We start from the raw sequence: 25,874 nt of genomic DNA on the forward strand, positions 1-25,874 counted from the left end.
ACAATACAACACAGGGCAAAATAAAACACAATGGCAACACAAACACACAACTCAACAATACAGCATACTACTAGAAAACAGCATACCAACACAAAAATATGACACACCAATACAAAATAGCACCACATCACACACTTGGAATTTTGTTGTGTTCGGTTGTGTTGTTGTTTATGTTGTGGTTGTGACTTTATTCTCTTTTGTTGTGTTGCCGTCTGGCGCGTTGCTGTACAGTGGTAAAAGTGCATTTTTCTGGTATTTGGTATGCTCTGCTGGTGTTTTTTTTTTTGCGTTGCGGTATTCCAGAGTGCTGCTATTCTGTGGTTAATAGTACAGAATTACTTTACATTTCATGGGAAACTGACTACATATTTTATTTTAGATGAAGAAATACTTGTCAATCACTTTAAGTTGCTACTTACCAGTATCGTGCTCCCTGCTCATGTGATAAAAAAATCTCAGACATGTTACTGCAATACTTGCTTTCTATGCTACGTCTGTTCACTAACTCACCTGGTTAACATGGGGAATTATATCACAGTCTTCCTTCAGCTGCTCCAGGTGAGCTATTAGAAAGTTGCTAACTCCGATGGCTTTACAGATGCCTAAGTAAGAGAAAAATGGCACATTAATTAAACCATGCAACCAAAATTCTGTTCGTTTAACATTCAAGTAGGTTCTTCCAACTTTCAAACTGGGTGAGCCACACACTACTCAGATTAAAATCTGGGGTAAATGTTCAACTAGTCCAATACTTCATTCTTACTTGTGAATTATTTTGTGGCGAAAGGTGGTGAACTTAAATGAACACATTACTTTTCACAGGAGAGGAATGAAATGTGCTGGGTGGCTCCACGTGGATATCATTTAAAAAGTGAAAGCATTATGGGATTTTTTATTCTGGTTCACCTTAATTGGCTTATATTGCTGAAATGGCTCTTATAGACCAAACAGGCATGATCTCCTCCCCCCTCAGATTGGCCTGCTCAGCCCCTGGATTCCCACAGGGGTGATCATCCCCTTACATAACATTGCACAATTGCACCAAATTTCTAGATTAAAGTGGTTTGTAGAATTTGAACTAGACTGAAACATGAAGTCTCTGAAGCCATGGAGGCCCACAGTAAGTGCATACAAAGAGGAAAAATCTAGCAAAAAAACGAGTTTAGGCTCCGCGTTCAGCAGCCGCACAGGGTAGCGCCATTTCTTTGGTGGCTTGCAGGGTGAGGTTTTGTACTCTGAGAACACTGGCTGGGAGGGGGTGGGGCTCCCTGGTCCATGCACACACAACGATGCCTGCCAGCTCCATTCTGGGAAAAGCTAATGCAGTGTAAGCAACGCACAATGGGAATCAAAGGGAGGAAATGGCGTCCTGAATAGCCTGCCAAACAAACAAAAAAGTGGAACATTTGTGGAAGACTAATAGGGCGTGCATAATGCGGTGCAGGGACACAGAGTACGAGGGAGCTGCCCAGTGCTTCCAGCTTGAGGCAGGAGGCAAAACGCTAGCTCGCGTCACAAAACTATCACCATGGCCATCTAAAAATGGGGCATTGTTATCAAGCATGGCAGCAAAGAAAGAGAAAACCGACCACTTCTGTTTGTTTTTAGTTCGGGTAACTTGCTATCCTTTAAATAGATCATGTCTGGTTGAATTATTCCTCTGTCCCTTACAGGATTTCCAAGTTACGAGCCACCCGATAGCATACTGATTGGGTGGAGAACAAGCTCCCTCTTCTGTTCATTGGTGCCACAAAACCTGATGCAACATCAATACCATTGACAACAGTAAAGCCCTTTTTAACAGCATCCAACAGTAATGAACGCCAGAAGCAAAACGTTGGTGTGTAGAATTTGTAGTCTCACTGTTTCAAAGGTCCCAGCAATAGAAATATGCACACTTTGGAGTTAGAAAGGAGATCAATTTATAGCTCCTCAATTTATTTATTTAGAGGTTTTTTTTTAAAAGAGGTACATAACCTCGTTCACTTCAAATCACAAGCGCGCAAAAAAGGTAGAAGCAGTAAGCATGCCTAATTTCAGGAGGGTTACAAGTTAGCTGGATGCAAAGAGTAGACCTATATTTGGCATTCTGCAGATGATCCATGTGGATCTTGGGATCAGTGAAAATCCTGTTTGAAAAGTTTTTTTTTCAAGTATTTGCTCAATGCAAGGAAACCAGCGTTAGACCGGGCACGCGGACTGAGGTTACACCGTGATTTCAGGTCCATTACCACCAAGGATCTTCCTGCATACTTATGTCTTTTGCAGGGACACGAATTGATCAGAAGGGCTAACAAAGAGTGGAGATTTCTGACTGGAGCATAGTACCATGCCAGATTTTACAGGCAGCCAGCCCCTTGGCCCAGTCTGCCTTTCACATAATGCAGGGCAATTTTAACTTGACCCAAAATACAACTGGGAGCCATTAAGCTTGTCCAGGGATGTTCCGAAGTGGTCTGGTCTCATAAATGTAGGCACATTGTGGGTGCCTGGCTTTGTTGTCGTTGTTGTATGGCGATTAGTCCATTTTTATGCAGAACACTAAAGACTATTTTACGAAAGTTTACAGAGGCCTCAACAACAATATGTATTAATCCAATATGATAATTCGGTTAGCTAGCAGGAAGATTCTACAAAAGGCATACAATTGTAAGTTATTTTCCTTAACCACTGCATTAAAATATGTAAAAAAAAAAGCTGTGGTCTCGGTTGAATGTGTTTCCAAAGTGTCTGACCTGTTGAGAGGGGTGTCCAGATTAAGATGCCAGTTAAAAATTAGTGAGTCCGAGAGAATCTCTTCTCCCATTACAACTTTCAGTTATTCAGATGAAGAAAACATTCCTTCATCCAGAAGTAGAGACAGTCTAGGCACTCCACATTGCCAGAATATTTCCACTTGCTGTCTGAGATGGATAAAGTATCCTGCTATCAGCCCCATACTTGTGGAATTTTGACTGGTGATTGCTTATTACTTGAACTAGGGGGAGCTTGTAGATATTGAACAATACTGGGGAACAGGATAACCCCTATGGAACTTCAGTTGGGACTTTTGAGAAGGATTAAAGAGAAAATCCTTTCCAAATGCGGTCACTCAGAATGTTGAGAATTGGATGTATCCATTCAAGCTCTGACCCAAATCTGCCCATTGACGGCTTTTACCTCTATCTCTCTGTGTGTGAAATACCTTATGGCTCCCACTCTTGTAAACTTCTGTTCTGTCCTCAACAACTAGGTCCTTAGACTTCATCATGTCTGGAACAAGGGGTGCTTTTGTGAATGACAAATGTGTGGGTTTAATATAGTCTGAACAGGCTGGCGAGCACTGGAGTCCAATGGACTCCAAGAGAATGTGCTGCACTGCGCAAGACTGACTTTGAGTCCAATTTAGAGTTTGGTGGACAGAACACTTTGTCACACAGTATACCATGCCTGGCAAACCCTTGGTCCACCAGCCTCATTTAGAGACAGGCAGGCTTTAACTTCTCCATCAATGGATCCCCTCTAGGCTCCCTTGGTGACAAACGTCCTCGGACAGCCCGATGGAGTACGGGACTGTAGAGGAAGGACATTACACAGAACGCCCTATTAGGGTGAACGTTGTAATATAATTTCTTTCTGTCCATCACATGAGGAAAAACCTGGCAGCAAGAGGTTGACAAAATTAATAATAAACCCCACACACTAGGAGTGAGCTCCCAGTTGAGGGGAGGTAATTTTTTGTATTATTTTTCAAAAACAAACTGCTGCTTTGGGAGTTTATTTCTGAAAAGCAAAACAAAATGAAAAGGTTTGGGCAACAGCAGTCAATTTTTGTAAATTTTGTTCACCATGAAGGTAGTTGCTTTCAATGTATAGAAATGACATCTGGGCAGGCAGTCATCTCTAAACTTGACAGACAGTAGTCCATCAAGATGGCGGAGGTAATGGACTCCTCCACTCTGATGGACTCAGTGCCACCCTTCACACTCATACTCAGACCCTTTGTCCTTTTGAACTTTCCAGCTCGCAAATACAGATAGCATGTTCCCTTCCAGACATGAGATGTGCAGGAGGGTGGAAGATAGCGCATACCCATTCCAAGCCCATATGACTGGGTCTAAATGGTCTAAAAATGTTTGATATTTGTGAATAAAAAAAGCACCAGCATGCAATCAAAGTCTCAAAACTGGAACAGCAAGCAATTAAGAGTTTTAAACATTTGTATTTAGAGAAAGAACATGCCATGCCAGATGTATGCAGCATTGAAACATTTTGCAGATGGAAAAGAGCCAGGCTCAGGACAGAGGATTTTAGTCAGTTGCAGTAAGTTCTCCCCAGTCGGAGAGGACATTTTTTGAACTATTATGGATAGGTAAGTATAATTGATTTCTGTGACTTGCACGATAATAATCAGGTTTTAATTAGTTACAAGTCCACATCACAGAAGAGGTCTGCTTGTTCTAATTTCCAACCCGGGGCACTAGGTCTACACAAAGCATTTTTTGTCTCACCTAAGTAGGGGGTAAAACAGTCCAATCAGAAAAGTCACTACTCTGTGGAGGTGATCTGTGCGATATTAAAAAAAGCCATACCTTGGGCATTTTGGGTCCCATCACCACAGGCAGGAAAAGATCCTCACCAAATTATTGCATGTCTTGGGGAGAACCACCTGAAACCCAATGAAAGAACTACAGAGAAAAGATCATCACAATGCTGGGTTTACGTATGGAAGTGGTATTTTTGCTTCTACCGCTTCCATAATGCTGGTTATGCATGTGGCTCTTGTGGAAGCAGGGGACACGGCCATATTTCATGCAACTATAGTTATGCTAATCCGTCACTGGTTATTGGTGCGTCATGCCAGTGGAGGAGTCGTGCAACAGATCATATTGCTCACCATCCTTGTCCTCTCCATAATTGAGAGCAGGCTTTTGGCATGCATTTACCACAGTAATAGCTCTGCGAGAGCCAATCATAGATTCCATAACAAGGCCTCTTGAAGTTTAAACTGAAGCGGTCTAGATAAAGGTGTCCTGATGTTGGTTCAGGACATACTATTAATTTAATTTCACTTTTCTTGACAAGCCATTATTATTTTCCTTATCTGTCGTCGGAGTTAAAAAAGAAATCGTGGTAATTCCACTGTATATAAAGGAGAATGCCTAATCAGCAGAAAGGATACAGCACAATTTTCATGCAATAGCCTTTGGATGAAACAACCTCTTGATAATAAAATTGTCATGCTAAAGGCAATTTAACAGGAGCTACATTCTAAAAAAATAAGCACATAAATTACATATGTGGGAGGATGTAGGTATGAGGTTTTCAGGCTCAGTACAGCCTAGTGATACATAATGACTGAACGCTATTTATGTCGTATGTATATAGTTTACTTTAATGCTCATTGACAGGCATTTGATTTAATTTTTTCACTGCACTATGGAGTGGTAGACATAGGGCTGGCCCCTGTGGTGTCCTGAAGAAGAGCTTAGAGGTAACATGTTGGCACTTTACTAGGGCTCCCGACTCATTGCAAAACCAGGAAACCTAGAGACCCACCCCATATTTAATACATCAACTAGGAGCAAGAATAAAGTAATTCCGCCCACTAGTCGGGTATTTTTAATTCACACCACTCCACCCACACATATCACTGCACCACACATAGTTCCTCACTTTAAGTGCTCCTATGTATTTTGCAAGTCGCAGCATGCCTCAACCCGCAGCGGGTTGGGATGGCCCCAATGATGAAGCATGTCACCGTGAGGAAACTCCGGTGAGTGAGGGGACTCAAGAAAGGACATTTTTCCTTTCAAGATTACATCTATTACTGATGGTAATCTACTCTACCAGCTAGGTTCCCTATCCGATATCTCGGATTATTGTTTTCATACACTAGAATAGGAGGGTGAACCTAGCAAACTCCCTCTACCACCCCCCCCCCCCTTTTTTGTATTTCGGTATGAGGTTTTCACCTGGTGTTATGTGGTAGATAAGCCCTGGGTGCAGGAAACAATACATATACAAACCGGAGAAATGGGCTCAGATTACGCACTGGATTTGCATATTCTGTCATATAGGTGTAGGCAAGTATTAAATATTAAGAAAGATATACGGAAAAAATTAGCTACTAAATATTCAAGGTGATCGGTTGCCCCGAAAGGAACTCAAACTATGGACCACAGGTTGATGTGTGGCCTGGGGACTTTGCAGTCTCCCTTGTCACCCCAGCTGCAGAGCGTCTGAAACATCCTGGGTCTGAATCACAAAAATGTGTAATAAAAATTCAGTCAAAAATTCCTCTCCTGCTTCAACATACTTTATGCTTGTTAGGAATCCACAAAGCTTTCCAAGGATATGCCTGGCAAGCTGCACCTGTCACAGGTTTCTAGTAACACTCCTGTGAAACCTTTGTGAATTCACATTATGCTGTAGATACTGCTATTGAAATCATGCATAACTTTACACAGGGTACAATTTGCAAATGCCAAATGACAGTGTCTTTTTGTAATAGCACATTTTGCTTAATTTGTTCTTCTTTAAAAGAAATGTTTTTCTCTATGTAGAAATCCATTCTTCTACACCTTCGTGGTAGTTGGGGGTGTTCCATTCTAATTTCATCCTGGAGAGGAATTGAATCTAACCCTTAGCAGAAATAAATATCCAACCATGTCTAGAGAGTGATACAGGTTTGAGCCAATTTCCACAAACTGACAACTTTGTGGGCATTCACAATCTTTCATGGGGTAACATACCTTGTGGTGCCTGCTCACTACCCCTTGTGGGAGATTTCCTGCTACCGAACATTGTGTGTGTGTGTGTGTGGGGGGGGGGGGTGTGGGTGTGTGTGTGTGTGTGTGTGTGTGTGTGTGGTTGTGTGTGTGTGTGTGTGTGTGTGTGCGTGTGTTAATATTCTGTGGGAGTACATGGATTTATGTCTGCAAGGCATCCTCTTGTGAATATCTCCCACTTGTAAAAGAATTGATTTGAGCTAATAATGTAGATTTGCCAGAGCAAATAGCTGAATGATTCGGCCGCTCCCCCATCCTCTTTTCATAGCACGGTCTAGCTTTTATAGTAGGAAACTGTTGCCTGAAAATACTTTTTGTTTGTATTTAACCCGCTTTTTTCTCTTGTTTGATTTCTGTGTAAACTGGATACATGATTGTGTCCCACTGCATCGTCTGTTTTTTCGTGTAAATTGGATGCAGGATTGTGTCCCACTGTATTGTTTGTCCGCTACATTACGATTACTCTGTGACTTTTCTGATTGATTAAATGTGTCTGGCTGGACATTAATGAATATAGTGTTCGATGAAGACTACTTTATATGTATGTTCCTATAGTTCCGTTTAAGGACCACTGTTGCTTTAGAAACATAAATATTATATGGCACAAGTCACATGCAACATCCAGACTCCTCTAGAAACCAAATGTGCCCAATATAATTTGAATGGAGACCAATGCCAATTATGGAGGGTTTTCAAATCAGCGTACTTTAAGCATGCCTTTCTGAGTGAGCAATCACAATACTCTAAAATGTCTTTACAGTCACCCTCCGAGCATGCTACCTTCAACCGCTCCTGCCAGAAGTGTCTAGCTGCAAATCTATCATCATACTAGCAAAGACTGTCGATGACTATTTAGTACACACTGGACACACTTCCCCTGGAAAAGCCCCAAAGTCTGAGATGGTCTAGAATCAGCAAAGTCGAGAGATTAATAGGAACAGGGCCAAGTTTACCTACCTCTCAAGCAATGACGTGCTTGCCAATACCACCAGAGCTGCGACTGGGGTAGCGAAAATTCTGATTTTAACATGTCAAAGGAATTAAATGAACTCCCATCAATAAGGGCTCCAATTGCTTTCATTCCCCGATCTTCCCAGAGAGCCCATGGAGTAAACTTTCAAAACAAGTAAAGGTCGTTTTCCCAGTTCAAAAAATTATTAATTTGTAAATTATCACACAGAATGGTAGTCAGTCTTGGATCTCACTGTAGATGTACAAAGATTTGACAATTAGTACTCAAATTTTATAAACACCAAGGAAATGGTAAATATTGGCCAACGAAGAATATGTATCAAAGGACAAAAAACATTCCCCTTATTCAACCTACATAATATAAACTGATACTATAGTAAGCTTACAACCAAAATGAGACATTTTAGACCATAAACATTTTAAGCATATCGATTTTTGGTGAACAAATAAAACATTTTACACAAACGAATCTTTTTCATGTAAGAAACAAATTTGCATTTCATTTTCAGGCCAAAAAAGTAGATTTAAAGAATGAGGGCGTAAAGGTGCTGTGAGCATTCCTGAGTTCTTAAACAAAGTAGTAGCACGTTATGAAACAGTAGTCAAATATTGATACAATGCTAAAAGCAACTGTAAATGGGAATGATAGAGGTAGGACTCCCGGCACTGAACCTTCCGCAGAGGAGTACAGTGGACACACATCTGCAGTACTCTCTATATTAGAGAGCTCTGGTATTCCAGACACTCTTGCTTCAGCCAGTGCTGCTCATTGATCTATAGCTGTCATTGTTCATTGGGTAATTCTGATGAAGCGCCTTGTGATGCCATACTATGTGAAGTGCTCCATTGCACCCATGGTTTTGTCTGCACCGTCTAAATCAGAGGTACCCAATGTTGGTGCTCTAAGACAAGCTGAGGGCCTGATTTTCAAGATATTCACATGGTATACATTCACATGACATAGAAAATTAGAAATCCTTTATATATGCGTAGTTTGTGGGTATTATGAGCATTTTCCATGGTTCAAGAAGGGAGACGGGTGGCAAGCCACAATTCAATTTGATTTTTCAGTCTGGTTGCCTACTTAGTGGGTGTGAGCAAAGGCACACGAAATTGAGATATTTTTAACTTCACAAAAACATACAGTCTTACAACTTCTCATATTTTGCAGATACGAATTCCCTGAACAAGAAACCACACAGTCTTTCTCGAAGATTTCTTACGGATAAATCATCGTAGAGCAGAAACTTGGTGTGTAACGATTTCCTCCTTCAGGATGCCCCACCCACAGGTCATGTTTGAGCAGGAAATTGTCATACGAGGGTTTCCTGCTCCTGGATGGGAAATTTAGGAGCAGGTTATATGCCTGCCTCTTGAAGCAGGAAACCACATTAGATAAACTAAGGAGGGCTTCAGGACATTCATTTGGGTTGGGGTTGTGGTGTCAACTGGATGTGGGGCAGGACAGATGGATTAAGCCTGGTGTAGGGTGAATTTGGGGTGTCGCATATAATGCATTCAGACAGCAATACTTCCCTCCGGTAAGGGATGGCAACTAGAGTTCGCTTTGTAGTGTGGCTGGAATGGGACCTGGAGACGGTAAATATTTTGCACCTTCTCACCTCCCAATATATTGTGCTTTAGCCCTCACATCTCTAGTGTCAACTTAAAAGAACAAATGTTGTCATCCTCAATGCATGAAATGTTGAGTCATGCCCTGGCCGCCATGAGTTACAGAGGAGAGTAAGTGAAGCGCGTGAAGCGGTGGCAGTGGAGGTAGAGGGCCTTCGTAGCTACGATTATAAAACATATTTGACGAAGACTCTTGCTGAGAGGGACAAAACTGGGACACTCTTGGCCTAGTTAGCGAATCCCAATAGGGGCGCTCAACCGATTCTGACCCTGAAGGGAAATGGAGGCGGCACACTTCAAACACAGCCAGAAATTTTGGACTGTTTTCGATCATATTATGAGAGGTTGTATAGGAGCGAATTGGGGAACCAGAGCGAGGCAATGGAGGCTTTCCTGAGCGACCTGCAGATACCGCGGCTTGAGCAGGAGCAGGCTGATTTACTAGGCGGCCCAATAGACTTGGCGGAAATAAGAGGGGCAATAAAGAGTATGGCGCGTAACAAAACAGCAGGAATAGATGGGTTGCCCATTGAATTTTACGGGAAATATCTAGATCAACTGACCCCGAGGCTGCAAGTGATATATAATGAGGCCAGGGAGGGGGGCAGACTCCCTCAGTCAATGCGCGAAGCCATTATGATCCCTTTATTAAAACCGCGAAGGGACAGTACAGACCCGGCATCCTATAGGCCATTGTCCATGTTGACAACAGACTACAAAATCTTGAGCACAGTGCTGGCCACCAGGCTGCTACCCCATATGCCGAACCTGATACATAAAGATCAATCAGGATTTATACCCTCTAGAAATACGACACACAATATCCGTAGGATGCTCAGACTAGTGGATAACCCACCGCCGAGAGCGAGAGCCCCCCTGGTACTGGCGGTCGACATAGAAAAGGCATTCGACACCCTGGAATGGGAGTACCTATACAGAGTGATGCAGGGCTTTAGTCTGGGTGAGGGATATAGAAGGTGGACGAAGGTGCTTTACGCTTCGGCGAAAGCTACGGTGAGGGTGGGACCCTTGGTATCGGACCAATATGAGGTGCATCGGGGGACGAGACAGGGATGTGCACTATCTCCTCTGCTGTTTGCGCTTGCGGTGGAGCCTCTGGCAGCGATGGCTCGGTGGGGGATACATTGCAACGGGTTGGAAGTCGGAGGGGCCCACCACTTCATCTCCCTGTACGCCAACGACCTTCTCCTCTTCTTAGAAGATGCTGAGGAGGCTGTGGACGGCGCGAAGAGACTCAGAGCGCTTCGGCGCAATATCAGGACTGAGGGTTAACTGGACAAAAACCTGTCTCTTCCAGCTGAGGAAAGGGGAGGAGCGCCCCCTAACCCACCCAGAGATTAGATGGGAGCCTAGCTGTCTGAGCTACCTGGGAGTGTACATATATCACGAGACGCGGGACCTGCTAGACGGTAACATAGGTCGTTGTGTCCGTGCATTGCAGGGCAGTATGACCTTCTGGGCCTCCCTCCCCCTCTCAATGGCGGGCCGGGTTTCACTCCTAAAAATGATAGCTCTACCGCGATTATTATATTTCTTCCGAACCCTCCCTGTGTGGATACCTGGAGCGATCTTCAGACGGTTGAGGTCAATGATTGTGTCATTTTTGTGGGGAACAGGCAGACGTAGAATTGCATTGGCGACGTTGACCCGCTCGAAGGATGAGGGCGGCCTAGAGGTCCCAGATTTCGAGCTCTACTACTTGGCGGCCCAATTGCAGTTCTTTACGCAGGAGGTTGCGAGGGTCTACCGAGGCCCGGAGCAGGAAAGGGAAGGTGGCACCCCCGTCACATTCTGGCATACATTACCATGCAGCAAAAATTGAGGCTTGGAGGGCTGTCCCAAGAAGAGCGGACGCTGCGATTATGTTGGAATCGCACACAAAAGCGAATTGGACCCGGGCACCCTTATGCACCTGAGATCCCGCTGGGCATGGTGACTGCTCTCCCACATGGCGGAGACTGGTCGAAACTGGGACTGTGGGAAGATGCAGGGTTACAGGTGGTGGGGGATCTTTATGATGACGGAGTACTGGCCCCGTACCAGACATTGCAGGAAAGGTACGACCTCCCGAGGAGAGATTACTTAATGCATGCGGCAGTGGTGAGAGCCATACAGGCGCACTGGGGGAGGGACTGCTGGAGCCCACTACAACGCTGGCATGCCAATACACAATGATGGCGGCAGGAACTTTTAAGGTAGTTACGTGCCTCTATTCCAGGATGGACATAGACACCCTACAACCACTTACATCGCTGAAGCATAAATGGGAAACAGACCTACAGTTAGAAATCCCAGACACGACGTGGTCCCAACTAGTGCGGAGAGCCAGGAAGAGCACCAGAAACACGCGGTTCCAACTAATACACCTCTATATACTTCACAGGGCCTACCTAACCCCGAGTAAAATAGCGGCGTACTTTGGTGCAGAAGATGCTGCATGTCCCAGATGGACCCAATTAGGAGCAGACATAGTACACATGCTGAGGGGCTGCCCTCGAATACAGGAATACTGAAGGGAAATAGGTGACACCCTGAATGAAGTAGCAGACAGGGAATTGCAGTACGATAGCTCGGTCACTGTCTTACACTGGTTCCCACACACACGAACGAACAAACTGTCTAGCAAATTCATCGACATGGGTCTAATTATTGCAAAGAGAGAGCTGACCAAAGGCTGGAAGTCGAAGGTGGGGCCAACACACCGGAGATGGCTGTATGAATTCCTGAAGTGGGCAACGGCGGAGAGTACGATCAGGTATCAGCTGGCCCGCCGTGGCTCAGACGAGAAAGCACAGGACGCAGCAATGGCATGGGAAATTTTAGTGCAGGCGCTGAGGGATAGCACAGTGGACGGGCAGGTAGAGTAGGAAGCGGTGGGACAGGTGGCTCCAATAGGGACGGTTCTGACCCCAGCACCGATACAGGACACACACGCACAGTAATAGTCCAAAGCTCCGAAGGCCCACAGTATAAGCACATACCCTAGCACCAGGCATAATCGTAGACACCGGGGAGGGAGGGGGGAAGCATCCCGGGATCCAGCAGCTGAACGCGTACGAAATTTGGTGAGAGATGGCGGGTATGGGGTGAAGATACAAAAGCAGAGGGCAGAGGGCCCCATGTGACGACTGCAGCAGACAACCCACTCAAGAGTGTAAACTGTTAATGAGTAGCGCCGCCCGACCTCCGGGTTGTGGGCTGAATGGCTGTGTACAAGGCATCTGGGATAAGATAGAAGTATGACTCTGCAACTAGAGATTTTGAATCTAGCAAAGTGTACTGTAATTGACTCTGCAATAAAAATTGTTTAAAAAATAAAAAAAAAATGAAATGTTGAGTCACCGTACCAGCATTCAAATCTTTACCTTCCAGTTGCACATAGATTTCTCCAATGGCTAAATTAATACACCGTGCTCCCTGCACCTTGATCAAATAACTGTAGCAGGCAAAGGTTTTAATATGCAGTGGTTGCATTAATGTGGATGCTACTTTGGAAATTAGAGTATTATTTATGAGTGTACATGTTCCTGTAATTGTTTGGGGAAGGTTGGGGGGGGGGGTAGCTGAAAGTCATATTGCACATGATCAAAACGGTTAGCTGAAGTTGAACATTTGTTCTGAACCGAAATTTAAAAAAACGTGTGTCATAGTGCACACTGGAATTTAGATAATCAAAAGGTATGGTAAACCACCATCTTATCCCTGGTGGAACATCACATCCGCCTATTGCCTGCGCCGTAGCCTTTCAGCAGCACAACTGATCACAGTCGTGCGGCAAGTGGTAATCGAACAACAAAAGACCAGGCCCCTAAAATCTAGGCCAGGCAACGGTTGCTGTTCCCAGAAAAAGGCATAAATAACAATAATCTGACAGAGTAACATTGTTTTACTAGAATAGGGTTTCTTATCTTTCTGAAGCAGGGCTGGGTAGTTTTATCAGAACATGCACCACTCCACAAGCAGCCACTGTCTTAAGGTCTCAAAACTTTCTGTAGTAAAATATGCATGACTGATGTTGCTAAAGTGGTAATTGGTGGATATAAAGGTCACTAAAGGTCAGCTCCTCCCAATGCAAGGCATGGCTTGGACCCAGACAGTAGCGAATTCTCTTTTGATGAGAGATCAACTGGGAGTAAGTAGAGCTCTTGAAAACAATCCATGCCACACAATGGGTCATGTCTCTGTGCCAAGAAAACATGCTGGAAGCTCAACAGAAAAGCAATTATGCTCAAGGCCGTGAGGAGACGTCAAATGAAAGCTAAAGGGATATTAAGCATGAACACGACGTTCTACACATGTACGTTAAAATTACATACGTCAATATATCTTAGCACAATATGTGTCCTACATAACAGTAGGTAAACAGCTCGGAGGCAGAGTGCACACTGCAGGCATTTAAATGAAACTGCATATCACAGGTACAAAGGACAGGAACATGACGTTAATCCCTGCTAAGTGAAGGCATGACATTGAACTGGGCCATAAACCATTATTTTTGTGTTTCAAGACATTTTATTGCGTGTTGCATGCTTTATAAACGGCCGAAATCTATATTAATATGAATGCTAATATAGTATTAATGTATACAAAATAAAACCGCGTAAAGTCATGCAACACAAATCGTTTGTATTTTAAATGTGTTGGAATTAATTAAGGCACTCGAAGTGAAACCTTACACCAGCAGTCTGAAGCTTTCAATTGCTCCAGTAAGAGAAAAGTAACTAAGACACAATTTATTGCTACGAATTCCATTGTGGCACCCATGCATAAGAAGAGGGGGGCGAAAAGGTTTCAGTTCATCTATGCCACTGCCCGTTAGACTGAGCGCATTTCATTCTACTGTTTTATAGCTCAGCTCTGCCATTGCAGATAGGGATCAACCACAGCATATCAGTCTTGGCCCACACAAAAAGAGGATAGTTCAGGAAAAAACTGAGAGACTACGCCCCCTCTGCAAAAACAATACAAGCAACACCAGTTACAGCGTGAACTTGACATGCCTCATCATTGTCTATTTTGGCAGAGCAATCTCGAAAATAGGATTGGCAAATTGTATTAGTACGTAGTGCTACATCTTCACAAAGTCCAGCCATAGGTAAATTAGCTCTGCTACTGCTCCACTAGGCACTGCCAAGGCTGGTCTGTTCATATTGTAGCTAGAGTAGCTAGAGTAACCTTGATTACCCTGTGGCTGGACTCTGAAGTGGCATTGGGGGAGGGGGTGAAAAACAATGGATTGGAATTTAGCCTGTGTGAGTGCCAGTGGCTGAAATTAATTTAAGCATCACTCCCATCGCCTTGTTGTTTTCTGATGTAAAAGTGAGACAATGTGCAATACAATTCAAACTGTCTGAATAAATAAATTACACATACATTTCCAAAGTAAGTCATCTCTTCACTCATCTATATATACCTGTTCTCTCATCCCACCCTGGTCATTCAAAGAAGACCTTGTAACTTCACCAATTCTCCCATGACCTGGCCACAGATTATTGCTGCACTGAACCCAACCTGCTGAGAGCAGCCAACCACCATTGGGCATGGCCTTCAGCAGTGCACAGCTGGGGGTGGTCAAAGGGAGGGGCCTGGCACAGCTGGCAGCCAACGCTCACTGCACACAGGCGTTGGCTGCAGGACCTTGTTTTTGGCTAGGCTCGACAGCCAACTCACCATAGGCTGGACCTTATATTTAATACAGACACCCACTTTGTTTGATTTGTTTTGGTGGTTGTAAAAATAAACCTTCTTTGTTTACTGTTTTGTTTTTTGTTTTTGGGTGAGTAGAGGTTATTTTTCTGTTTTTTGTTTTTTTGTACTTTTCTTTTTACAGCTGTTGTTGAAAATGGCCATTTTGAAACTATTTTTTTTACAGGTGGTATTTCTTCTCTCCCATTTTGTATTCTTCTCTACAATACATAAGTGGACTTCGCACTCCATGCAATATAAAGTGAAAACCTTCAGGAGTAGGATGACCTTCGCTTCTTGTCAGGCCAGCATCCCATCTGGCATGCTTGGCAGAGGACCATTCTCTTCAATCTCTCTTCTTTGGATCTCTGCCTCTGGCACTTCAAATATTCCTTCTCATACTTCGGCCTGAGGTTTCATCACACAGTCACTCTCCCAAAGGAGTCCAGTCCTCAGAGGACTCAGTTGAGTTTTCGCTCACAGAGCTTGCAGGTGAACACCCAGGATTTTCGTTTATTTTCACCTGAGAGATGGATGAAGACCTCCATATGATAGAGTTCCTTCTCATCTTCTCCTGCTCCACTCTCTCTGTAGTACAGAATACCTCCTCATCCGAAGTAGGACTTTCAGATGCTGATGATGGTCATAACAGATCAGGCTTGGTTTTCTCTACCATCTTCAGTCTGAGTAGTCTCCCTTTCTCACAAGTATGCAGGCCTACTGCTCTTTTCGAAATGGGCAAGGAAAAAGGTGGCTTTTGTTTATGTGGGGAGAGTTGGGTTTTTAAATTGTATCAGGAACCCCAATTGTGTCTGTAATCCAAGGTCTTTTTTTCAAAGCATCGAAACTGAAACACCCAAATGGTGCAATTGGTCAATGGAATTTAACAACTCGACCAAGGACTCGAAGTCCTATAGTTAACATTTACAACTAGGCCAAGGAATATTGGTGCCATATTAGGTGCTTTGACTCAGCGGCCTACTTGTACATACCACAAACTATGCCTGGGTTCTCCGTCTTGAATAATAGAGTGGAGACCACCAGCTCCTACAAAAAACTTTAATTTGGGGTTTTTTGAGGGGCTCAGTGACAGTCCCCTCCCGAGGCCCTGAGGCTCGGGGTGCACTGAACTTATGCCCTTTTGTTTTTCTCTTTCTTTTTTGGGATATAGGGACCATACCCTGCATCCTGTAATGGTAGCCACAAGAAAAAATGCTGATTGTGTACCAGATAGGTGACCGGAGCAAAAAGCTCACTCATGTATTGGGAGGCCTTTACTTTTTAATTTTAGTCAGCAGATGGTTCACGAGCCCGCTCATTGACTGTCCACACGTCTGCTCGCTGACTGTCCATCAACTCAAACAGCTAAAATAGACACAAGTATTAACCCTTGAAATCCCACTGGGCAGCTTTATTAAATGCCAATTGCTCAAAAATTACTGAATGGGTTCACACCAAACCAACAAAAATGCACGTTCATAGTAATGTTCACTCTCATGCCGAATTTGGTGTAATCTGTTCAGCAATTTTGGCTGTAAGTGCGAGCAAAGCAAAATTTCCTATAGGAGCTAAGATGGAAAATTACATCCTAATTTGAGAGCACCTTTCAAAGGCACACTTAGAAAAGAATACTCTTATGGACCCTGTCCAAAAAGAACTTGGTTTGAATAGCATTCAAGATACAATAGCCATCACTAATTAGTTACTGACTAGATTGTGTCCAACTAGATTGTGTGTACAAAAAAGGATCATTATAGGATATTTTTAATTTAAAGGGCTCAGTGAAAATTGTGTGTCTCACTCAGGATCACTGGAATTATGCAATTGTGCGGCCGCAGCGATATTCGCATATTTATATATTAGCCGCTTTTTCCGCTTAATCCATCATCTACTGCATATTCTGCAGATTAAAAAAAAAAATCAAAAGATACTGGCGAGTACAGCAACATATGTTGCTGCACAGTGGAAGGCTGATTGAAAATATTAATTGGTTGCTTATTGCTATATTTGGCTGTTAAAATAAGGTGAAACCAATGCCCAAACAGTGTTGACAAGTGTAAAAATGACAAAATAACAAAGTAATACTATCGGAACATGTGCCACTTTACACTGCATAATTTGCCTTTTCTTGTTCCATAATGTACTATGTCCCAGTCCCCATGCTGTTAAACCTTGACACTGCTGATTTAGGGCGCTCACTTGATAAGGCAATGACCATATCCGCTAGGATTGACCGCATTATGCTGCATAATTTGCCTATTCTTGCTGCATAGTTTCTCAACCCTGCTGCATAATTTGGCTCTCCCGTGCAGCATAATTCCATTGGCGTTGGTCATTAAGAGAGTTGGAGGCTTAAGCACTGAAGGCCAAGATTGTCCTCCTTTTATCAATCAGGATTTGGAAAATACTTGTCTATGAAGCACAAAGAACAATTGATGGGCAGAATGCAGAACAATGTCATACATTCACCCCAGTACATAGACTTGGGCCTAAATCCATCGTTTTTTGGCTCACCATGCCATTCCAGTTTGAACCCAGCCACAGGCAAATCAGTCTTGACTCTGTGCCCAATGGGAACAGTCCAGCACGAAATGCCAGGCCAGGTCCTCCTTGGACTGAAACCAAGCATCCTAGGACCGGTTTCAGGGTTTTACCCCTCATCAGCCAGGAAAGCTTGACTTCAGTGGCATGGAGAGCATGGGACCCACGTCTGGGCATACCATCCCACTCAGGGTGACAAATGCAAAAAGAAAAATTGATGGACAGAATGCCGAACAATGTCATGCACTCATTCCAGTACAGAGATCTGGGCCTAAATCCATAGTTTTTTGCTCACCATGCCATTCCAGTTTGAACTCAGCATATGCAAATCAGTTTTGACCCTGTGCCCAATGGGAACAGTCCAGCCCGAAATGCCAGGCCAAGTCCTCCTTGGACTGGAATCAAGCATCCTAGGACCGGTTTTGGGGTTTCACCCCTCATAAGCCAGAATAGCTTGACTCCAGTGGCATGGAGAGAACAGGACCCACGTCTGGGCATACCCGTCCCACTCTGGGTGGCAAATGCAAAAGAACAATTGTTGGACAGAATGCAGAAAAATGTCATACATTCACCCCAATACAGAGATCTGGGCCTACATCCATCATTTTTTTGCTCACCATGCCAATCCAGTTTGAACCCAGCCATATGGAAATCAGCCTTAAGCCTCTGCCCAATGGGAACAGTCCAGCCCGAACTGCCAGGCCAGGCCCTCCTAGGACTGGAACCAAGCATCCTAGGACCGGTTTCAGGGTTTCACCCCTCATCAGCCAGGATAGCTTGACTCCAGTGGCATGGAGAGCACGGGACCCACGTCTGGGCATACCCGTCCCACTCAGGGTGACAAATGCAAAAAGAACAATTGATGGTCAGAATGCAGAACAATGTCATACATTCACCCCAGAACAGAGATCTGGGCCTAAATAAACTAGGGTGGCATAGTGGGCAAAAGAACAATGGATTTAACCCAGATCTTTTGACTAGGGGAGAATGTATACATTGTCAGCATTCTGTCCATCATTTGTTTGCTGTAACATTTTTCACCCTAAGTGGGATGGGTATGCCCAGACGTGAGTCCCTTGCTCACTGTGCCACTGGATTCTAGCTAGCCTGGCTGAAGGAGGGTAACATACCCTGAAACCGGTCCTAGGATGCTTTTTCCGGTCCAGGGAGGACCTGGCTGGCAGTTCAGCCTGGACTATTCCCATGAGGCACAAGGTCAAGACTGATTTGCATATGGCTGGGCCCTAACTGGGGTCGCGTAGTGGGCAAAAGAACAATGGCTTTAACCCAGATCTTTTGACTGGGGGAGTATGTTTGCATTGTCAGCATTCCATCCATCATTTGTTTGCTGTCTACGTAGCACAGCACGGTAGCCCTGTTATTTGGTTCACCACGCCTTTGACCAACCAGGATACCCTTATTTGCATGTTTGATAGATTATTTGACGGCTAGCGGATTTGGGAATTTTTCCACGCTACAAAGAACAATTATCTTGCGCTCTACAAATACATAGGTCTGCATCAAAACTGGAAGGGAGAATTTAGACACACATCAAATTACAACCAATCGGGGCTTTAAACAAGGCTGCATGTCCCCATGCTGTTAAACCTTTACACTGCTGATTTAGGATGCTCACTTTATAAGGCTATGACCTTTCCACCTAGGATTGGCCGCATTACGCCTTATTACGCCACATAATTTGACGTTTCTTGTTGCATAATTTACTCAACCCTGCCACATAGCTTGGCTCTCCCATGCCGCATAATTCCAATGGCCCTGGTCAGCAAGGGAGCTGGAGGCTTGAGCTCTATCAGGGCCAAGATTATCCCCTTTTATCAAACAGGATTTAGGAAACACTTGTCTACGTAGGACAACAGGGTAGCCCTGTTTTATTTGGTTGAACACGCACTTTGACTGTCCAGGCCACCCTTTTTTGCATGTTTTGTAGATTATTTGACAGCTAGCAGATTGGGGAATTTCTTCTACGCTACTGAGAGCAATTATCTCGCTCTCTACAAATATATAGGTCTGTATAAAAACTGGAAGGGAGAATTTAGCCACACATCAAATTACAACCAATGGGTGCTTAAAACAAGGCTACATCCTATATCCTAGCCTTCATGCTGTTAAACATCCACAGTGCTGATTCAGAATGCTCACTTTATAAGGCTATGACCATTCCACCTAGGATTGGCCCAAGCAGACTGCCAATAATTAAAAATGCGGATGACTTGCTGATTCTCAGTCATACAAAAGTAGGCATGCAACATGCTATCCATGCATTAAACTGATACAACGAAGGCAACAAGCTGGTGGTCAATGTCAATAAAACGAAGCTAATGACCTTCAGGAGGTATAAGAATAAAGCAAAGTTCTGATGGAAGCTAGGAAGTTTAACCTTTGCATGGAGAACAAGCTACAATTACGTAGGTGTGGTTCTCTGACACTGATAAGGCCAGATTTCAGATAAAACATACAGCAGGAAGTCTGCTGGGGTCATAGTCGCCCTATCTAAAATAAACTCATCTTTTTGCACCCTCAGCTGAAGCCATTATTCAAGTTACATGGGCCGTTCTATAACCTACACTCTCATATGGCCACCAAGCTGATCCAAGGAAGCTCACTTCTACTTTAGATAGATTACAATGCTCTGCTTATGAAGATTATCCTATCTCCCAAAAGATACCCGCCGCTCATTAATTTGCCAGGAATTTGGCCTAATTGAGTAAGACATCCTTTCTTAAATATTATTGCTCTCTACAACAAGCAAAACTGGACACTCTGAAGACTGCCTTACAAGAGTTCTTCTCTAAGTCAGAAAATCATTGGTCACAGTATTTAAACATACGATCAAAGATTTAAACATGGAGGCGGACACCTTAGCCGCCACATTAATACCGCATTCAGCGGTAAAAACCATTTTGACGAAACGGGCCCGATCTCTCTCGAGGCTAGCAGACCTCAACTCGGTCCAGCCTTGCAGCTATGCTGCGTCAATTGCAAAATCTTACGATGGACTTGGGAATTCAATCCTATTTAAAAGCTGCACTCGGTCAATGCATCACCTACTTTGCTGCTTTACAAATTATTTTTTTCATGTAGGATGCACTTTACTGAAGCTAATGTTCTTAAAATGTGGCTTTTCCACTTGTAAAGATGCTTGGAACTTTTGTCTGACAACTGGCATTCCATTGAACTTGGCCTACTTTGGCAAGTGCATGGATTTAATTTCCATTTCCATCAATTAGTGAGTCCAGGCCGCAAGTATATTTTTATCAAGGTTGAGATTCCCTCATTATCACACAATTCTTTTACGGTTTTATTTGTTTTTAAACACCTCTTGCTTGTACTTTGTGAAATTATAAACATTTTGCTATATGTTTTATTAAGGTATTAACTGTTTCGTGCAATTAGATTGTTTAATGGTGATATTATCCTTCTTTCATGTGTATATATCAATTTCAATTAATTGACACATTAAAAGATTAATTCATTCATACAGAGGCCCTGATCATACTCATGTGAGGGGTACAGTGTGTGAAATTGACCTCCCATACAAGAAAAAGTCATAAAATATTAATATGAAAACTATCAGTGTGGTTAAGTCAAAATAATGATATGATTTTTAGAGCGACAGCTACCAAAATTGTAACCACTATAATTCTCCATTACATCAGCCTGGGATAAGAGATTATTCCTCACAGTTGCAACAACAAAGGAAATATGTGCTTAAAGTTATACATAAAGTTGATATTAGGAATGCCACCTATTGGTTAGAACATGGAAAATCTAACCTAGAATAGGTAGATCTGTAAAAGCTGGCATAAGCATTTTTTACAGCTGTGAAGGAAAAGTTGAAGAAACTATTTCGATGTATATGGATTTTCTCTTTTGTATCATCATTTTAAGAAAACAACTTGCGGTCTTTATCTTTCTAAAGGATTAAAGTGAATTTAGTACTGATGTATGTAATCTCTGTGTACCTACCACATTAGTATTGTGTGAAAATTGATGTCTTGATTTTGGAAGACCTGGTGACAAATATGACCAGAACAACCAGATTATTTCTTGTTTCTGGAGACATTTTATTAACATCAAATGGCAATGAATTTAGATGTTTAATGTTGGGTTGATTGTATTGTACTTTTTTTAGTATTTTTAATTGCGCTTTGTAATGTGCTTGTTTGAATTGCCGAGTGAAGGTTATTTCATTGTAAAAGTATTTTGCTGAACAATTCAGTATTTTGGGACTAATTAAACAAGAATTTGAAAAAGGGAGCAACGGTATAGTATTAACATTGCAAGGTAGCTTCAATCAAAACCGATAATCTAAGAAGAAGAAAAAATAGTTTCCCACAGACCTGTGTCTGTTTTTCAACCGAGTTGTTATATTTTTTTATGATCACTGAGAAGTTCACCTTCAGTGCCCTAGCCTGAGACTGTCTTCAGCTCTTCCTTCCTGACACAAACACGGTGTCTGTCTGGTTATTTTCATGTGCGCTTCCTTTTTCTGCCATCACATTATGAACCCATCTGGTAAATGTGTGAAAAGAGATTTCACAGATGAACGCCCAAGCAGGGTAAACTAGGGCATCAATGATCTGTTATTCAATGCCTTGTCCTGGACACGTCATGCATTTTCATGTATGTGTATGGCTGAGGTCCTGATATGTAATTATCATTTTAAAGCTCTACATTATGGCAGGGCCAAAGCAAATTTCCTCAAACTAGAACTATCAAAACAATTCTAAATGTACGCATATAGACCGTAGTCTAATCAGTGTCTTACTGCATCTGCCCCTCTTCGACAGTTCTAATACAACTAAAACGTTTCCTGTAAATCAGCCACTTGTTTGACCAATATCCAACCAATGCTTGTCACCTATAGTACATTTTAAAACCACCCAGTAGTTTTACAACTTTCTTCATTCAGCTACTGTTGATCATACCATAATTTTAATTATCCTTGCTGACATCTTTATTCAATCAAGTTTTCAATCTCAGAAGTTCTACCACCATCCTCAAAACAGGCGTGGTCCTGACACTACTGAAAATACACTCACATTTCCGGGCGGATAACTATTTTTGGGACTATCTGCTTCCTTTCTTCACTAAAAATCTTGAAAATTTCGTTTTAAATTGCCTTATCACCTTACTCATAACACATAATCTGATAAACCGCTTTCAATTAGAATACAGGGTGGTGAACTCTACTGACAATATATTTTTAACTGTTTATTGCCCCCACGACTAGCCAAGCTAACCAACCTTGACTCTAAGGGATCAGCTCTCAAATGGGTCTCACCCAATATCTCAAATAGGATCCATTTTCCCAGCAATTTGGTACTGCTCCCTTTCATACCCTACAGCCCTGTGTCCATGCTAGGTAATATCCCTCCAGGCTAAGTTGTGGGCCCTCTTCTCTCTCACTTTACACCTCGTCTCGTCTAGAATACATCACTTCATCCTTTCCTACTTGCAGATATGATTTTAAAATGTTTTCTATCTATCTGCAACTGGTTAGTGGGTAACTCACTTATTTGTAATTCACCCAAAACAGATAAAATGTACTTTGCTGACAATTCAGCTCCTGTGGTATGGTAAGGGAGCTCCTAATGTATCCACTTCCCCCAAAACATCAAAGCCACATCATACTGAGGCAGAATCCTTAGGATACATTTTAACACATAGAGATACATACATTCAAATACAACACTGTCCCACCAGCCAGGTTTTAAATTAGCAAATATTCAGAAAATACGCTCTAATTCCTTACAGACAGCCAAGACACTCTTCTCCTCATTGGTACTTAGCAAACTTGGCTACTGTAACACTCTCATTGTATTTCTCCCCACTTTTTCCAAATAAAATTCTAATTCTAGGGCTCAGTCAACAAAAACCTCTGACCTACAACAACAATATGGGGCAGGTGGGCTTCCGTCCTTTCTCCCTACACCATACCTTCTTCTAACTGAAATTTGATCTGCCACTGTTCTTGCACCCTTTAAAACTACTCTCAATGAACACCTTACCCTACAAAAACCACCAAATTTGCCACATACACACATAAATACCTGCCAATAGAAGTATAATAAATGTATACCATTTCCCTCATTGTTCATCATCCTTCATATCAAACTCCTATATCGATCTACACACCCAGAGCCAAGATGTCTAATGTAATCTACAACTTTGATTTCATCTATGGTAACGATGCCAACTGTATATCAATATACTATATATCATTACTGTTCTTTGGTACATATTTTCGGTTCAAAATGTTATTGGCACTGACAAATAAATACAAGGGGGAAAAAAACAACAGAAGGAAAAGACAAATTTTACACCACATCTACCCTTGCCAAGGGTGCAACTAGCTTCAAACTTGGGGGGGGGGGGCTAACACTTTGAACAATGGGGGCAGGGCATATGCACAACATGGGTCGAAATGTCTTGTAGGTGCTCTCTTTACTGGTGTTGTATGCCAAATAATTTGGGGAGCATTTTTCTGGACAATATGTGGCCACCGGTGCATCTTTATAGCCTACTAGGTCAATAACATTGGTTTCAATTTAATATCCGTTAGTGGGATTTAAGGATTCTCTATCTAGGAATTTTAGCAGAATGAAAGGTGAATGCTACATTTAAATAAACATTGTGTCAGTAAACCGAGTAGGATGTTGAATTTCAGGAATAATAAATGGCAAATAGTGCATTAAAAAACGCACTGGGCCAGTCGAATTGTTCTTAACAAATACCAGATATTTAGGCATACTTTCACAAATGAGATTTTTCGAAATTTGCAGCAAATGATGCAGTTTAACTGCATCTGTTTTGTCACTGGTCTGTTCTTAGCGCATTTCTCAGCACACAATACCTTTATGTTACAATACAAGCCTATTAGAAGCAACCACTCTCTTGCTCTCCCTTGGAAGGATGACTTATGCCCAGGCACAGTAACTCAGAAAATAGTGAATCTATATTCAGTAGTAGCGCCTGGTAATCCTGAGTTCCAACTACCATCAAGTATGCATAGTTTTGATAAACTGGGCTAGCACCATTGACGGAAATGCATTTATCATTTGAAAAGATTTCGGCTTTAACAGGCAGCACCTGGAGCGTAGAAAGTGAGCATAAAGGGTGATTATCAATGGCGCCTCACACCCAAATTAGACTCAACTAGGATATCAGCCGGCAAACTTTGTTAGGTCATTTCCTAGCATGGCACCGTCCTGCTGGTTTTGGGGTCCATTATTATAGTGGTACGGTCAGAACTTTAACAATAAATAAATAAACCCTTGTTCAAAAGTTCTTCAGCTCAAACTCCTTATCTTACAGCTAGACTCTGAAGAGTCAATAAGAGCCTGCTGAGGAACTCAAGGTGGGTGAAGGGGTCAACTGTGAATTGCCATTTGTAGCGAAAGAGGGTTTCATGTCACTTCCACTTTGCTATTTTAGTCATTTGAATTCCATGGCAGCACATAATCAATACCTAAGCATGTATGCATGTATGTAATACATGATATCATTATCAGGAGAGTTTTGAATAAAATACTTTCAAGAAATATGAAGCAACAGTTCATGGAGAAAAAATGCTACAACTTAAAATCTAACATCTGTGTAAATTAACGTAATTGTTTATAGATGGTGTGTGCATACGTTTAATTGGAATCCTTGTAAAAGGATCATGAAATATGACGTCTTGGGGTAATGTTCAGTAAAAGCATAAAAATGTATTTGTAGAACAATAGCAGGCTGGCTTCTAACAGCAGTGATGCGTGTTAAGTCAGAACATTTAAGAAAGCAGTTTTGATAAACATCACTAAGGAGCACTGCTCCTCCTCTTTAACTAACCCATTCGCTCCCACTCCCTAAACATTGTAAAGAGACCTAATCTCTAACCTTTATGTCCTTTCTGCCTCCCAGGATCTCAGTTATTCCTCCAAAACTCCATCTTCAGAGATGGATACACAGTGAAAGGTTACTATTAGGAGGAGGCACATGCAAAGTCATCCTTTAGATATAGCAGAGCGGCTGAGGCACACTCAGACCTACCTAAGCATGAATTAATAATGTACCATGATGTACAAAGCACTGTCACTATTTGATTCTTCTCTCTGTCAACCCAGAAACTCCTTCCCTCCCCCTCGACTAACTGTATCTCCCTTTCTGCGCTCTCTACCTGTTCTAAGATGCCTAAGGCTGGTTTACCTATAAATCACTGCTGCCTATCCAGTGAGATACCAATATCAT

The 25,874-nt window shown here is 42.6% G+C and overlaps 1 protein-coding gene across 4 annotated transcripts in view; it reads right to left on the reverse strand.

Annotated features, from left to right (window-relative positions):
- LOC147747627 (putative oxidoreductase ZK1290.5) overlaps positions 1-25,874 on the reverse strand; it is a 775,562-nt gene that overhangs the window by 342,712 nt on the left and 406,976 nt on the right. For all 4 annotated transcript variants that reach the window (XM_086954359.1, XM_086954367.1, XM_086954345.1 and 1 more), the window contains exon 4: positions 511-602. In XM_086954359.1, the coding sequence (XP_086810485.1) occupies positions 511-602 (92 nt within the window). The remainder of the gene's footprint in view (positions 1-510; positions 603-25,874) is intronic.

This window comes from Lissotriton vulgaris, chromosome 1_1, assembly GCF_964263255.1.
Source record: "Lissotriton vulgaris chromosome 1_1, aLisVul1.2, whole genome shotgun sequence".
Taxonomy (NCBI): Eukaryota; Metazoa; Chordata; class Amphibia; order Caudata; family Salamandridae; genus Lissotriton; species Lissotriton vulgaris.